Source organism: Papio anubis, chromosome 1 (assembly GCF_008728515.1).
Source record: "Papio anubis isolate 15944 chromosome 1, Panubis1.0, whole genome shotgun sequence".
Taxonomy (NCBI): domain Eukaryota; kingdom Metazoa; phylum Chordata; class Mammalia; order Primates; family Cercopithecidae; genus Papio; species Papio anubis.
Window position 1 is genome coordinate 160,920,546 of NC_044976.1, and position 16,566 is coordinate 160,937,111.

A 16,566-nucleotide genomic window follows, 5' to 3' on the forward strand; every position below is an offset into this window, starting at 1 on the left:
AGAAAAAAATCTTAGTGAGTCTTAAAACATTTCTTAATTTGCTTTTCACCTCTTCAATGGAAAGTAATAATTGCCCCCATTTTCCTGACATAAATAAGCCACTGTAGGTGGAGATAACTTCGGTTATGAAGTCATCTGCTTTTAGCTGTTGTTGTGACACAAATCACCACAGTGATTTAAACACATGTACAAAACTAATCTTTGTTGTCTAAGCATGTGGCCATGAGTTGCTAGACCTATATGCCCACAGGGGCAAAAAGGAGGTGACTGAAACTAGATTCTAGATCTCCTTATTTGAAGAGCAACTCTGACATACCTTCTGTGTACTTCCCCTACCCCCATCAAATTAGGCAAAATCATTAATATCTCATTTGTTTCTTTTAAGATATGTTTCTTAAGCATCTATATACTTCTGAGGGACAACAGAATTTCATACTCATTTTATAGATGTGTTTTTCCAATAGCCAATTCCTAGGTCATAACATTACAACTACATTTCCTTTGCTGAATTTTATTATCATCTTTCTGTATAGACAGATCATGAAATAAAGGCGTTTGTTCCTATTCAATATAGAACATTTTCCTCTGCCCTAGTTAAGAAGTATCAATTTCAGTCATAAGGCAACACATTCTTATTGTGTGGGGGGGCTCTAGGGTTTGTGTACACTTTTTTTTTTTTTTTTCCAAGATAGAGTCTTGCTCTGTCATCCAGGCTAGAGTGCACAGGTGCGATCTTGGCTCACAGCAACCTCCGCCTCCTGGGTTCAAGCAATTCTGCCTCAGCTTCCCGAGTAGCTAGGATTACAGGCATCCGCCACCATGCCTGGTTTTTTTTTTGTTTTTTTTTTTTGTTTTTTTTTTTTTTTTTTTTTTGGTAGAGACAGGGTTTCGCCATGTTGGCCAGGCTGGTCTCAAAACTCCTGACCTCAAGTGATCTACCCACCTTGGCCTCCCAAAGTGCTGGGATTACAGGCATGAGCCATTGTACCTGGCATTGTGTACATTTTTCTAATGTTGCCTGGGTCTTAGGGTTAAATATTTTTATTTCTGAAAATTAAAGTACTAGTAAATATTGTGGAAGGATAGCTGTGTTCTGAAGATACAGAACCTATCAAAAAGGTCCCAAGGTAGAGAACCACATTTATGTCTACTAACCACATATTTCTTCATGTGTATAATTATGCAAGAAGATTTATAGTTTTGTTATCAGATCTTTTTTTTCTTAAAAACACTTTTTTCTTTGAGTAAGCAGAATCAGCAAAATCAAAGTGAAACTTATAAAATAATGGTCAAAAACTAGCTTCTCATGGCTACTCTAGATCAGTGAGTTCACTGGCCATTCAGTTTCAAAGACATAGAGCACTAATTCTGGTACAATTCACCATAAGATAGTGAATTAGTATGAGTAAGATTAATGTAAGATAAGCACATTTATAAATCATACTATGTAGACCGTCTGAGCTAAGCATAGAAAGTTACAGACTTTTTAACATTGCCTTAAGTTAGTATTTTTAAAAGTCTAATTATTTCAAGTTGCCTGTTATGAATATTCAAGTTATTAAATTAAACATAGGTTAGGGGATAGAAAAACTATATAATGAGTTCTCTCAAGTTCAAATAATTTTACCAAAAACCACATTTTATTCAAGAAACAGAAAAGGAGTCATTTGGTGCCATGCTTTTATTCAAATGAAAGGGGAAAAACTACACTGTACCAGGAAATAGCAAATATGACAGTATTTTACAGCACAGCATCTGAAAAAACAAAAAACCTGTAAGCAATGCTCTAGAGTGGACAGGTAAGCACACCATACACTGTACATTGCTCAACAGTGTCCATGAAACCATAATTAAATAGCTGAATTTGGCTTTAAACAGCCAAATAAAACTGTAACAGTCATTCTAATACAAAATGGAAAAACCAAGAAGAACTAAAAGCTTTCCAAAGCTGTGTCAAATAGCAGAATTTGACAGGCTGCACTGGTAATCACAACAAATGTTTGGCAAACTTAATGGAATAGTTATCATAATAATTTGACCTCTGATGATGAAAGCACCAATGTGTTTCAGTAAGGTTGATGAAAATCCCCAGACTTTATGAAATGGCATATTTTTCAACTGTATAATTTTAAAAACATAATTCAAAAAAAAAGCTGCACCATAATAAAAAAATCTGCAGACTTAAAGAAATATATCCATATTCCTTCTGCATTAATAAAGTAAAATCTTATACTGAGAGCAATGAACTCTGTGGCAATATTCACATTCTACCTTTAGACCTTATAGACATTCAATTCAACTGTTGGACACACACAAATTTAAGAATAAAGGGTGGTCCTGTTTAGTTTTAAATAGTTTCTCCATTGTCTTGCATCCAATTTTCTTTATATAATAGCTAAGTAATATCACAAAGATTGCTTTGATGAGGGAAATTTAGTTAATATTGAAATGAACAAATTTAGTAATGTAAAATGCTTATTAAATTATCCTTTTGACTACTATTCACATTTTGATTAGATTCATTTATAATTTTTTAGTTTTAATCTAAATGTGTATTTGACAATCACTTCCTTCTAATTGTGATAGAAATTATTGTCTAAAAGGTAAAATGTGCAATTCCCCATTTTTAATATCCATATGTTATATACACTATATGTATACACTTAAAATATAAGAGTTACATATCCTGGTCTCTTACATGCAAACAGTAGATCACAAATAGTTTTGAGCTACACATGTATCTTGCACAGGTATTGGGAAAAAATCTGTGAAATTTTTTTACAGTTTTAACAAATATACATAAATATAAGAACATAAATTACAGTAAAATATTGACAGCATTTGAGAAAATGTTGATAACCCAGATGCACTGATGCCTAAAGGCCTTATAATAATAGAAAAGTACAGCTCAGGGACATCTCATTCCTACTCTTTTTTTTTAAAATAAGTAAATACATCATATGAGACATTAGTTCTTTCTCTAAACAACTCAATTAGAGAAATGTATATATTTTTATCTCTACTTCCCATGAAAGAAAACAAACTACGCATCTCATTTATGATACAATACTGTCTTCCCCCCCTAGTTTACACAGTTGTCACAACACTGAAACATAACAGGGTCACATAATCATTCAAGTCTTTTCCTGAGAATGAAGTTTTTCCCCAACTAACCCTCTGGTATACACTGTTAAAGAACAAAGATCATGTAGAGGAGATTTCAAGTGTATACTTAATCTAAGCCATTCCACTTGAAAAGGATTAAAACGAAGAAAAACCCAATATAAGTAAAATAATGTGAAGCTATTTTAAAATTAAAACGTAGCCCTTTGTACATGTTTAAAAATTCTAAATATAATTTTATATGAGTTATAAATATAATGTAAAGACTTCTTGAGAACTTGTTTCAGGAAGTCTTACATCTTCAGATTGAAAGACTACTCTCAAAGTGTCATTCACTTCTGCCAACTTATAAAGTGACTTACTTTAAAAGAGATAGAAAGCCTTTTTTGTTAAAAGAACAATCTAAATTATTCTGAGTTGGCCAGAAGTGGTGTAAAAAACAGCACTGATTTAATCAGCAACTTCTTATAACATATTCTTGGTTAAGCTCATGTGGTTTAAAGCGAACCTACTAGCAGCTCTTTACAACACCTCCTCTTATTTAATAGAGAATGTTAATACTTGAGTGAATAATAAATAGAGTTGTAAATACTTAGCAGAATAATTTTTGCAAATGCGGTAACACCACTAAAATATGAGGGTTACTGTAAAACTAAACACTAGTGTTTCTCTTAACATCATAAGAAAGGTGCGAGTTACTTCTGAAGGTATATTTCCTACTTTCATGATCTCCACATGAAACAAAATACAAAGGTATCTTAGAATAAACCCCCAGGAGAGAAAAATAGCAAAATAAACCATCTGAAGACAAGAATATACATTAAAAGGTTAAAAAAAAAAGCAACAAATAAAACACATAATTTGTAATCTTAACCATATTTCAATGACAAATCCAATTAATATCCATGAAAATTCAGTGCTTTAATGTATCTAATATCAAGCAGGTGAACTTGATAACACATACAAATCTCCATTTGTGAATTAAAACATTTCCTTCATCACTTGGACTTATCACCTAAGTGAGAATCTTCTGCACTCCAAAACACTGTGGTTTACATTCCAGTTGTTCATGACAACAGAGCTTAATGTCCAGTTTTAATTAATAAAAGTCTTGTTGGCAATTAGAAAGATTTTCTATAGGCAGGAAAGATGAAGTGCAAATTTACCATGAATGTTCTGAAGCAAGCATTTCCCAACTTCTATGCCTTAGTGGGTAACAGTTTTTTGGGTGTTACTGGTCTTTTGGTCTGCCATAAATGGCTATGAATGGTAATTGCATCGACACTGGCAGATAAAGTTTTAGCGGGTATGTGGCTAAACTGTTTCCTGTCAGAATTATATTTGTAAAGTCCTTCAATCATTTTTTTAGTGATAGATTTAGGGCCTATCCCAGTCAGTTTATTGATTTCTTCGGTTTCTGGGCAATAAGTGTACAAAGATCTGAACTGGCATCCTGAATCCCGGAACAAGATTAAGAAGTTGTTGGCATCTGATTTCTCCATTTCCTTTAAAATAAAAAATAAAAACAACATAACACCACTAATAAAAACCCTTTATTTTGCTGAATAAAGTTTATATATTTATGTTACATTTCTTAGTCACATTTTATAACATTATTACAATGACAAATTTTAAAGCCTATTGCTGCTAGTCTTTAATCAAATCTGCAGGCTTCCAGAACCCAATGTGAAAGTAAACTAAATCTGATAATGAAAACGTCTAGCTATAGATCTTTTTACATGCTGTTGAAATTCTAGGCCCATGAGAGTACATTCTCTTGAACGGATAAAAGACTTCTACAGTTTGCCAAATTTAATTTTCATGCAAACATGCTTACCTCCAGTATTTTTTTCTTCTGACCTTCATTTACTTTTCCAGCCAAACAGCAATGAGCTAAAGCATTCTGTATTATGTGCTTATTGGATTTTGCACTGGGTTCTTTGTAGAGCTTTGGTCCTATGGTAGGGATTTAACAACAATAATAAAAATAACATTCCTAAGTCAGAAATACTACTATTTTAAAATGATGTAATTGTTCCTACACTGTTGAAATATTGTAATAGAAGACCAAATTCTGTGCTTAAAGGCCTCTTACTGGCTGCAATCCAACCAAAACATTGTTTTATCCACCCAGAGATATGGAGGATGTTCCTATGGCCTTCTGGAGTACCCTGTGAGAGCAGTACTAAAAATAAAATATTGCTGTAACTGTCATACTGCCTATTTAACCTTCTTTCTTAAATCTATAAGGTTACTGGTTAGCTTAGAGTCTAATGGGTCCATGAGTAATTTAAGTCTTTTCAAAAGGCAAAAAATACTTTTCTTTTTCAGATTGTTCAACTGAACTAACATAGAGAGGCAGAGGGAGTAACATGGAAATACTGTCAAATCCCAGGCCTTAAAGGCTGTCAGACTGGCTGTAGGAGGTAGTATTAAAAGCTACAGAGTGGGTCTCTAGCAAGTTCTAACCTCTAGCCTTTCCAGGGTTTCCACTTCCACTCTATCATGGATAGATGGAGGCATCTCCTTTTCCCTCTGCTCTTCCCCATACATGTTCTCCCATGCCTTCCTATCTTACCTCTCAACATGCTGCTGACATTTCTTCTGATTTCTCTCCTGCTTCATTTATTTAGAAGTGTCCTTAACCCACATTCTACTCTTCATTGCTTTTATTCCAATCATGCCTGTCTAGAAGCTAGAAGAGGACTTGGTGGGGATATGTGAGGCTAGATACCTTCCTAGATTCAATGCATTCTTATCTTTTAGAGCCTCTTAATACTTGCTAAAGATGCACAATTCTGGATACCTGAAATCCCAGTATTAGGGAGAGGACTTGGTAGATTCTAGCCTTTACTCAGTACTGAGGAACTATGTAGAACTTCTCTAAAACTTCTGCAGACCCAAACTACACACAGAAATGGCCAGCATTGGTTAGAGGGATGAGATATAAGTGGCATCACTAATTTTGTTTAGAAACTTACTCAACTACCTGAAAGTGACCACCTGCATTCATTGTTTATTAGTCATCTGAGCTTAAGGCCCAAAGGTGAGCCAATAAAATTTTCTTTAGTATAGCCTGCATTTAAGAGTGTGTTAAATTCAAATGTTTCTCTAAAAATGTATAGACACTAACCTGTATATTCCGTTCCAGAAGCCACTGAAGAAGTTGTTGATGCATTTTCCCAGTCTTTTTCTCCATTTCGACTGCCACAACGACTTGGAGATAAAAAGCCTTCTACAGACTCTGATCTAATTAGAAAATAAAATATATTTTATGTCTCAAACAGAGAAAAAATGGGGCCCAGAGGGTATATATGAAAGTACCAACCAAAATCAACCTAAAGGCCTAAAAATAATATGATGAGGCCGGGCATGGTGGCTCATGCCTGTAATCCCAGCACTTTGGGAGGCTGAGGCAGGTAGATCACAAGGTCAGAAGTTCGAGATCAGCCTGGTCAATATGGTGAAACCCCATCTCTACCAAAAATACAAAAATGAGCTAGGCGTGGTGGTACGCGCCTGTAATCCCAGCTACTCAGGAGGCTGAGGCAGAAGAATCACTTGAAGCCAGGAGGCAGGGGTTGCAGTGAGCCGAGATCATGTCACTGCACTCTAGCCTGGGCGACGGAGCAAGACTCTGTCTCAAAAATAAATAAATAAATAAATAAATAAAATAAATAAAATAAATAAAAAATAAATAAATAATAAAAAATAATATAACATTGTCTTATTCACGGCTACACATCCAAGTTCCTAGAACATAGTAAGCATTCTATAAATATCTATGGAAAGAATGAATGTTTTTCCATGTGAAAATAGGCAAATAACACAAAGGATGGTAATACAAAGATAAGAACTCTAAGATGATGATTGTCACTAGAAATGTTCTCTTCTGATATGATATTATAGTATAAAGTAATAAAATACTGACTTTTAGCTTCTAATCTATATACTAGAGAAAGAAAATAAACGAGATCTTTCCTAAGTCATAGGCAACCCACTTTGGAATTATTCTAGTGGGGAAAACCCCTTTGTATTAGTGATAGACTAGAGAAGGTGGTACTCTCATTCTACTGACTGTGATTTAATAAGAATCATATTAGCAATTACTGATGTACAATTACTGTTAATGTTTCATAGCTTATAAAAAGTATGTTATCAATGTCAATAATTCTAAATTCTAAAAGACAAAAAGCACTGAAAAATGAATAGACCTTTTTACATAATTTAACAGAAACTCAGTCCTAAGTCAGCAAAACTTAGAAAAATTTGTGATTATGATTTAGTCATTACAAAATATAAAATAAAAACATGAAAGAATTTTTACTTAGTATTTGTGTAATTGCAGGTACTATACTCTTTTCTGTAAAAATATTCGTATGTTATGGATTTACCTTGGCGTCCTCTTGCCTGAATGTACACTCTCGTTATCACCTGTGTTCAGCGATGCCAAAGAAAGGCTAGAGACTGAAAAAACACGATAAATTCATGATCCTGAATAAAAACAAAATTAGAAATTTAAAAGGAGCAACTAGCAAAGAGTCTGTTCATTAGATAACACCAGCATATAAAAATTGAGCTTCTGTAGTTTCTTTTCCTTTTCTCTGTACTTTTAATTTAAACACATAATATGCTTGCATGCATATATACACAATTTATTTAAAATTAGCAAGGAACCTACTTTTAGGAAATAATGATAAAACTAACTTGCATTCCAAAAGGAAAGTGTTAATATGAGACATGATACTGTGATCCTAAAGAGAAAAAAAAATATTTCATGGTATCTAAATTCTAGGTAGAAAATTATATCAATTCGTTTTACAGGCCTGAATACAGAGTTCTCTTTAAATAGTCAATATTATGTTATTTTTCCTCAGGTTTGGTATAGTTATGAGAATTCTCTAAAAAACTTCCATGGCATTTGGTTTTAATAAAGATTTCTTTTCTTTTTACAAATTTATCCCTGCCCAAGATTTTTTAAAAATAAAGAGTATGGCCAGGTGCAGTGACTCACACCTGTAATCCTAGTATTTTGGGAGGCCAAGGCAGGCCAATTACTTGAGCCCAAGAGTTCGAGACCAGCCTGAACAACATGGTGAAACCCCATCTCTACAAAAAATACAAAAAAATTAGCTGGGTATGGTGGCACTCACCTGTAGTCCCAGCTACCCAGGAGGCTGAGGTGGGAGGATCACCTGAACCCAGGCAGGTGGAAGCTGCCGTGAGCCATGGTCACACCATTGCACTCTAGCCTGGGCAAGAGACTGAGACCCCATTTCAAATGATGATGATGATAATAATAATAATAATAATAATAATAATAATAAGTATGCATATTGACTTTTAAAGGAAATATGTTCTCTCAACTCCAGATATTATAAATTTGGATTTTCAACCATTTCTATCTTCAAGGATGGACTTATGAACTCTTGATCTTACATTCCTTATTATACCAACATGTTTCTTGTACATTTCATGCATATAACATTTCTTTAAATTTGTAAGTATGTAAAGGGCAGTTAATAGTTCAAGGAGATTATATCTGAGGGCAGAGTTCCCTAATAGATTAATATTTAGATTTGATTTTTAGCATTCACATTTGTTCTGCTGAATATATGCATGCACACATAATACATTCAATTCATTAAAAACTTCATTTGCTCATTCTGGTTTTCTAAAAGGGAGCATGCATAATCTCAAAGTGTGTATCCAATTTTGCATATCAAAGTACAACCAAGTTAGTATGACAAACCAACCAAGCTGGTGTTTTTTATGAACAGACTCTTCATAATAAGCTATGTTACCTGGAGGACCCTTTATTGGTGTTTTGGGGGATTCAATATGATCTCTGTGAATAGATTTTGGTCGCTGTTTTTTTTGTTTTACTACTTGAGGACGGGGTTTAATTACTGTATCCATATCTTCCATTAGTTTCAGTTGTTTCCGCCTCATATATTCTTGCCTAATAAATTCTCTGCGTGCTCTCTCATCTTCTTTCTTCTGACGTTCCTCCTCAGTTTTACGCCTAAGAAATCAAATGGTTACAGTACTTATTCTGCATACCAAAGACAAATCACACAGGAGTTATGTATTTGATATGAGAAGGGATAATTCTATTTCATCACGTTGGGGAATAAATGGTTCATTTAAAAGGTACGTGATTACTTGATGATTCTGCTGAGACATGGGATTAAGCAGAAATAAATAAAGGAGGGAAGGAAGAGTCAAAGAAATTTAAAAAAATAAAGGTATTTGAGATAATTTAGGTTGTATGTGTATGTATCTACACGTGTGTGTGTGTGTGTGTGTGTGTGTGTGTGTATACCTGTCTCCCAGGAAAGTTATTTTAATGTTTTTTAAACATTTAAATTAATTATTGAAATTAATGTTTCTAGAGAACTTTACCACGCGATGCCTTAAACTTAAGATAAAAATGTAAAATTAGGCAATACTTCGGGGAAATAAATTGATTTCTACAAAGCACCAAAAAGTAGCACTGATCCAGCTCTCTATCTATACTACAAACTTCTCTGGAAAAAAATCTGTTAATAAAAATTAATGAGAGACCACCTCTTTGAATACTTACCAACTTTTTCTAAATATGCCCATGCATCATTAAAGTTCAGATCTAGCACTGACCCAGCAATTTCCTTTACCTTGTTTCCTCCTTCTTATGCTCCATTTCTGCTTCCAACTGTTGTTTCCGGAGTTGAGTTTCCTTTTCCCTTCTTAATCTTTTCTCCAACAAAGCTGCCCGTTTCATTGCCATATCATTTTCTGCTTTTTGATCATCCTAAGAACGAATTTCATTGAAAACAATGAAACATTTTAGGTACCAATATTCTCATTTTCAATTGTTACAGTCACATTTTGTGGTTAGTTCTATAACTGAAAGTTTGAACTCTCTATTATAACCCTTCTGAATGTGGATGTGGTTCAGGAATTATGAAGGAAGAACTGAACTACAGTGGTAACAGTTCCATCAATAAAAGAGGACACGCAAACTTATTTAATTACACTCTGTCAAAACCTATGAGATTTGCAAAGAACAACCATAAAAACAAAAAAAACACAAAAGATTTTTTTAACCCTAACTTAGTAACTTAGAGTAGGGAGTTCCCCCACCAATTTTTAAAATTGCATTTGAATTTTATTTGAAATATAAGCTCAGTAAAAATACCTCAAGTAAAAACATCCCAAAATTAGCCACCCAATGTTTTATCACATAAATGAAACTACTGCTGCATGATTTTAAATTGAGGTACTGACAGTCTGCTTGATAGGTTCTGAAGTACAATGAAAATTTTTCCATTGAGGAAAAGATGGGCGTGATTATACTTCTCCTCTACAGTTCTTTTAATTTGAGAGCTAGTTCATTATCTATAGGGCTCCTGGGCCTGCCCTAGTTTCTACCTGAATCCTTAGGGACAGCCCTAGTTCTCAGGGGGCTTCCAAAATGCTTCAGAATTCACCAAAGTAACAAGCTGGTGTAGAAGTGGTTCACTGTCTTAATGTCTCCTTGTCAACTGTCCCCGCCAATGCGTAATTCAATAAACATTTCTTTGGTGTCTTAATACATTCACAACATAGTGTCAGATACTACATATATTAAAATATATGGTACCTCAGGTCAAGGAGCCTAAAAAAATCACAAGGTGAAGAGGCACAAACAACAGGCTTTGTATAGAAACCCAGAGAGAGATTTAACTCTGAATGGAGAAAGTCAGAAGACACCATTCAAGTAATTAGTTCAAACATTCATATATGTCTTCATCTATCAAATTACATATATTGTAGTTTGCCAGACACTTTACTATACTATGGGGATTAAAAAGATGCAGTACCTTGGCTGGGCATAGTGGCTCATGCCTGTAATCCCAGCACTTTGGGAGGCTGAGGCGGGTGGATCACCTGAGGTCAGGAGTTCGAGACCAGACTGACCAACATGGAGAAACCCCGTCTCTACTAAAAATACAAAATTAGCCGGTCGTGGTGGTGGCGCATGCCTGTAATCCCAGCTACTAAGGAGGCTGTGGCAGGAGAATCGCTTGAACCCAGGAGGCAGAGGTTGCGGTAAGCCAAGATCGCACCATTGCACTCCAGCCTGGGCAACAAGAGCGAAGCTCTGTCTCAAAAAATAAACAAATAAATAAAAATAAAAAGATGCAGCACCTCTAGGAGGTCATGGTCTAAGAGACAAAGCAAATCATACGAAACAGTTGAAAACTCCGGGACACAGGACAGGTGTAAGTATATTAAGGATACAATAGATAGACAAATGATGAAACATTTGACCTTGACTGAAGGAATTATAAAAGGCTTTAGATGAAGCTTGAAGTTAATCTTAAAGAACAGTACAAAATAAAATTACAGGGAAGAGGCTAGACAAAAAGATTTAGGTAAATCTGTGAAAGTCCCTGAATGTTGTGCTAAAGGGTTTGAATGGCATGATTGGAGACAGATGGCCCAGTCAAGAAGCTGTAACCATAGTCCAGCAGATGAGTAATGGACTGGTGAAGATACGGAAATGAATGGAATAGAAATGAAGCAACAGAGGTACTGCCTGTTTTACACTAATGATTTTCTTCCCCTCTGTTTCCCTTTCTCTGCAAGGAACAGAGTCTCTAGACGGTAAATTTTAATATCTATTAGTGTCTAGAGTAGCATTCTGTTAAAAAAAAATGGCAGTGTTACATGATTAAGAGACAAATGGAATCACTCTCTGAAGAGATCTGAGTAGCTTAATTTTCAAAAGGCTTTTGTTAAAGTGAGAAAGAGCAGTAGAGGAGCAAAACCAAGGAATATATCTTAACATGTGATAAAAGGATTTATTACAGCTTTGAGTCCATACTGGAAACCACAGTGTGCTTGAACGTTACTACAGTCCACGGGGATGGACTTGTATCAAAAGGGACTGCTACTGAAAGAAGCATATCAACTGAAAAAAAAACACAAATCCAACACAACCACACTCATCTAATGAAGATGCCCAAAACTATGCAGATTAATACTACACCTTAAAAAAGAATCCACAGCATACTTTCTGGTCATCATCAAATTGTTCTTTATCACTTTCTCCATCATATTTTTCAACAGGTACATCAGCCTTTTCAGGGGGTTTCAAATCTGAGAGGGAAACTTCAATCAGATTAACATTTTTTGGAGCAGTGGGTGGGAAAACGGGTTTAGGAGGGGGTTCTGTGGGTTGATTCAATTGGTCCTCATTTGGTGTCAGACATACAGTCTCTGTGACAGGCAGTGATAGGACTTCAGAGACTGTTGACTCAAAAGGTTTGATTTCCTTTTCTTCTGGATTATGTCCACGCTGTTCCAAAGTCCCTTTGGATTCCAATTCCTCCTTTTTAACTTCCTCTTTAGGTTTGGATTCCTTTAACTGAGGTTCTCCATCATCCCCAAAACATACAAATGACCTAGTCTGAATAGGAACTTGACTTGGTGAAAACCTCCTTAACCGAGGAAGGCTATCCACAGACCGAGGGGGTGTCAAGGTTCGATTCAAAGGTGTTATTTTTAACTCATTTGGCCTAGGAGTCCTTTGATTTTTAACAGAAAAAGACGCGCTTTTCCTGTTAGAAGACTGTGGAGATGGGTGAGTAGGACGAGGGGAGTCTGAGGAGAATGGTGCAATGGCTGATGACAGGCCTGCCTGCTTAGAAGGCTTAAAATCTCTGATCTGTTTCTGTGGAGAGGGTTGTGGAGGTGAAATCACCCAAGATTGCTGCTCTCTCATCTGCATTAACATCTCCTGCTGAAGTGACAAGCGTTGCATTTCTTGTTGGAGAAAATGCAGGGATGAATTTAACTTTTCAATGGATTTGGTATATTCTAAAATCTCTCCTTCATTTAAAGTTTCTTCTGAGGGGCTTGCCAGGTTCCACTGCTTCTCAGGATCAATAGGTGTAGTTGGAGACTTTAGCCATTTGGCTTGGGGATTCTCCATGCTCTCTTTTATATCTGCCAGTGACTTGCTCCTTTGTCCATCAGTTTTTTGTGATTCCTTTTCCTTTGCTCGATCAGTATATACTTTCTCATCTTCTGCACCCGCCGCTTCCTCTCGTAGAGGAGAAATCCCATCCCCTTTCTTTTTCACTACCGTAAGGAATGCTGTCCTTCCCATTTTCTGTCTCTGTTTGGTAAAAGCAGCTTCCATTTTCTTCTTCTGGGCTTCTATAGCACGCCTCTTTTCTTCTAGTTTCATCCTAAGGTGCACCATCTCAGAAGCCAAGAGCTGGGTAGTGTCCCGTCCCTGTGGAAGCCCTGTTTCTTCTGGAATTTGTGCCCAAGCAACCACATGAGGAATATTAAGTTCAGAGCCCTCTGGTGTAGTTTTTTGAGAACTGCTTCCACTACTTTTTCCATCAGTATGATTCAGTTTCCTGAACTTTTGTTCAGCAAAGCTGGTCATTTTAACTCCAGAACTAGAAGAAGCACTGCTGCCTGGCTGAGACTTGGTACTTACAGTACTTGGACAAGGACTCAAAGCTTCTCTGGTGTTGCCGGTTCGTATATCATAATCCTGAAGAAATTTAGATGCATCATCCATGTCAGAGTCCAAGCTTACAGTATAATCTCTCAATGAAGAATCTTCATCCATAGTTTCAGGAATATCTTCCGAAGGAACATGAATTCCAGTGTCTACTTCAGTATTGTCAGTTATGGGACTCAAGGCACCTTTTGTATCAGTTATATTATCAGGACTAGACTGATTTAACTTGATATTTGAATTTAGGATACTCATTTCTTGACTATGAAGAAAGAAGCCATTAGCAATTTGGTCTGGCTGAGGTGTATGAGGAGATTTTTCAGTATCATGAATTATTTGTAATGCTTCTTCAATGCTTGGTGTCTCAATCTGATTGCCAAACTCATCTAGAAGTATTCTATTTTGTAAAGCTCCATTTGGAAGCTTGTAATGAATATTCTCATTAGAATTTAGTTCATTTGTGTTAAGGGGCACATAAGACTTGAGGTCACTGTGAGAATCTATATTAAGTTCTTCTTCAATGCTCTCCGCTTCCTCTTCTCCATTTATTGGCTTGAAGGACAAATTTTTCCTAATGTGTTTAGATACACGATTGTTGTTCAGAGTAAGTCCTTCATTACTAATAGAACGAGTGATTCCTCGGTTTGGAGTGGATCTCTGTACACTATCTTCTTTATCAAAAGAAATATCAAATGATACGCCATGCACTGATGATCTAAAAAAAGTTAAAGAGAAAAATCCTTTAAAAATCCTAGAAATGATTTTTAGTATCATTTAACAAGAATTATTTGAAATTACATTTCTTTTCTTTCCCCAGTTCTCATAATCATACTGTCTTCAAGGTAAGGGGAGGGCTATCTAGCTACTTTTTAAAGTTAGCCTCTTTTACCTCTCTCTCATCTGCCTATACTGCCTTTTTCAAATTTAGGAACTAATTAAAAGTTTTAGCAATTTGGTTATCAATAAAAGACACAGATGCAATTTGCATTTCTTAATAATCTGAATACACTAAAAGTAATTATCTTTGTTTACCTTTTCTCTTTGGGCCATGTCCCTATGAAGCCATCAACATAAGACATAGATGAAGACCTTCTAATTCCTCCTTCAAATGCAAAAAAGAAAAAGCCATTGAAATCACGTAAAAAAATTAACTTATAGCAATTTAAGAGATTTCACGTATTTGAGGATTCATTAATAGCAATACAAATTAAGTAGGTACATAAGGAGAATTAGAGATCATTTTATCAAGAAAAGTAAGCACAGTGAAACTGATCATGCTTTTAGTGTTATAATACCCATTTTGCAGGGGGGGAAAAAAAATCCTGGATATTTGTTTATTTATATTTACTCTCAAATCATTTCCCAGGTAACCTACTTAAAAAAGTATTTTCCTAGGCTTTTTCAAATATATTACCTGAGGCTGAAGAATGAGCTTGGGGACGTGAATACCTAGAAGGCAAATGATGATGAGACTGTGTAAATGTAGCTCCTTCCCCACTGCAATGGAAAATAAATTTAAAATGTTATATTTTAGTTGTTTAATATAAATTTTAGGTAGAATGTCTTAAGTTAGAAACAACACTACCACCTCTGATTCTACATCCTAAATTTTAAAGATATAGAAACATAATATATTGTTTAAACCAAACAATGGTTGTGATTACAGTACATATCTATATATATTTTATGTCTTTTAGCCAAACAACTTAAAGTACTTTCATATACATCTCAATGTCCTTGTGAGATATGAATTACTTTCATTTTTATAAACATAAAAACTGATATATAAAAAAGTAAAATGAAACTCACCAACTTGAAATATTTTGGTCAAATTTAAATCTCTAAAAATTATAGATAAAATACACCCTAGTAAAAGACCTTGACAGCCTCTCTGCTCATGGACCTATGTTTGTATATCTCTAACAGCCAAGTGTGTGGAGTAGCTGCTGAAAACATCTTTTGCTTTGTCTGTCTTCTTCCTTTGTTTTTTTCTTTCTCATAAAATCATTATTTAGGTGCACTAACATTTGTAGATGTGGCTACATTATTCCCAGGAAGGGCAAAAATACTTCAATTATTTCTCAAAAGTTCCACAGTGTTGGAGAACTACAATGGACCATATGGAGACTTACAGAAATCAAGAGGATGAGTAGGAACCCAGAATAGCCTAGAATAATGGCTACACAATAACTTTTCAAGGAAAAGAATGTAGACATCCATCTGCATTATAAAAAGAGTTTCTGCTGGAAAAAATAGGAAAAATGAGCCGCTGAGATGTCTGAGAGACAGAAAAGAGATGAGTCTTCCAGAGGACATGAATTAAAAACATTTTTCAGAAATGTGGGAGACTGTCCATTTAGGTTCCTAGAATAATTATGGAATAATCTAATCTTTGAGTGGAAAGCTTTACTTTCCACTTTAAAAGTGGAATTTCAAGATTTAATAGAGCAAGAGTGATGACCTAGAACACTGAGTGTTTTCTAAATCTTCAAGGAAGGGAATGTCACTATTGACCGACCATGCCTGCTAAATTTCATATTTTTGTGTTAAGCCAAGAATTCATACAGAAATTACTTTGAATGTTTTACTCATAATTTTTAAAATGTATTTTGAATGTGTCTGAATTTCCAAAAACCCACAAAAGACATTAGTTTTAACTTAAAAAATCAGATAGATTAGGGAGTCCAAAGTCAATATATATTGTAGGTTCTAATAAATACAAATAAAAAGCTGCTTATAGGAGCTGTTGAAATACATTTTTAAACAAACTAATGTTCCTATCACATACCTGAGTGAGAAGTCAGGATTACCTAGGTATTAATATGATAGGACATTTTCACTTTGCTTTCAATTTAGTTCCTAATATTATGTACTAAAACATTAAAGATTCAGTATTGTAATAAATATTCTATTGTTGTAACCCAGGGTCCTTGGGTTTT

General features: G+C 35.0%; 1 protein-coding gene across 6 annotated transcripts in view; it reads right to left on the bottom strand.

Moving 5' to 3' along the window:
* Positions 1-1,663: 1,663 nt before the first annotated feature.
* CAMSAP2 (calmodulin regulated spectrin associated protein family member 2) overlaps positions 1,664-16,566 on the bottom strand; it is a 116,311-nt gene continuing 101,408 nt past the window's right edge. For 2 of the 6 annotated variants that reach the window (XM_009190491.4, XM_009190495.4), the window contains exons 9-17: positions 15,042-15,124; positions 14,660-14,729; positions 12,140-14,342; positions 9,780-9,916; positions 8,928-9,148; positions 7,518-7,590; positions 6,257-6,372; positions 4,961-5,079; positions 1,680-4,628 (exon numbers count right to left, since the gene is read on the bottom strand). In XM_009190491.4, coding sequence (XP_009188755.2) covers positions 4,323-4,628; positions 4,961-5,079; positions 6,257-6,372; positions 7,518-7,590; positions 8,928-9,148; positions 9,780-9,916; positions 12,140-14,342; positions 14,660-14,729; positions 15,042-15,124 — 3,328 coding nt within the window. In that variant the 3' untranslated portion in view covers positions 1,680-4,322. Of the gene's footprint in view, positions 4,629-4,960; positions 5,080-6,256; positions 6,373-7,517; positions 7,591-8,927; positions 9,149-9,779; positions 9,917-12,139; positions 14,343-14,659; positions 14,730-15,041; positions 15,125-16,566 lie in introns of all 6 variants that reach the window. The other 4 variants (XM_003893333.5, XM_003893335.5, XM_003893334.5 and 1 more) reach the window with 4 other exon arrangements.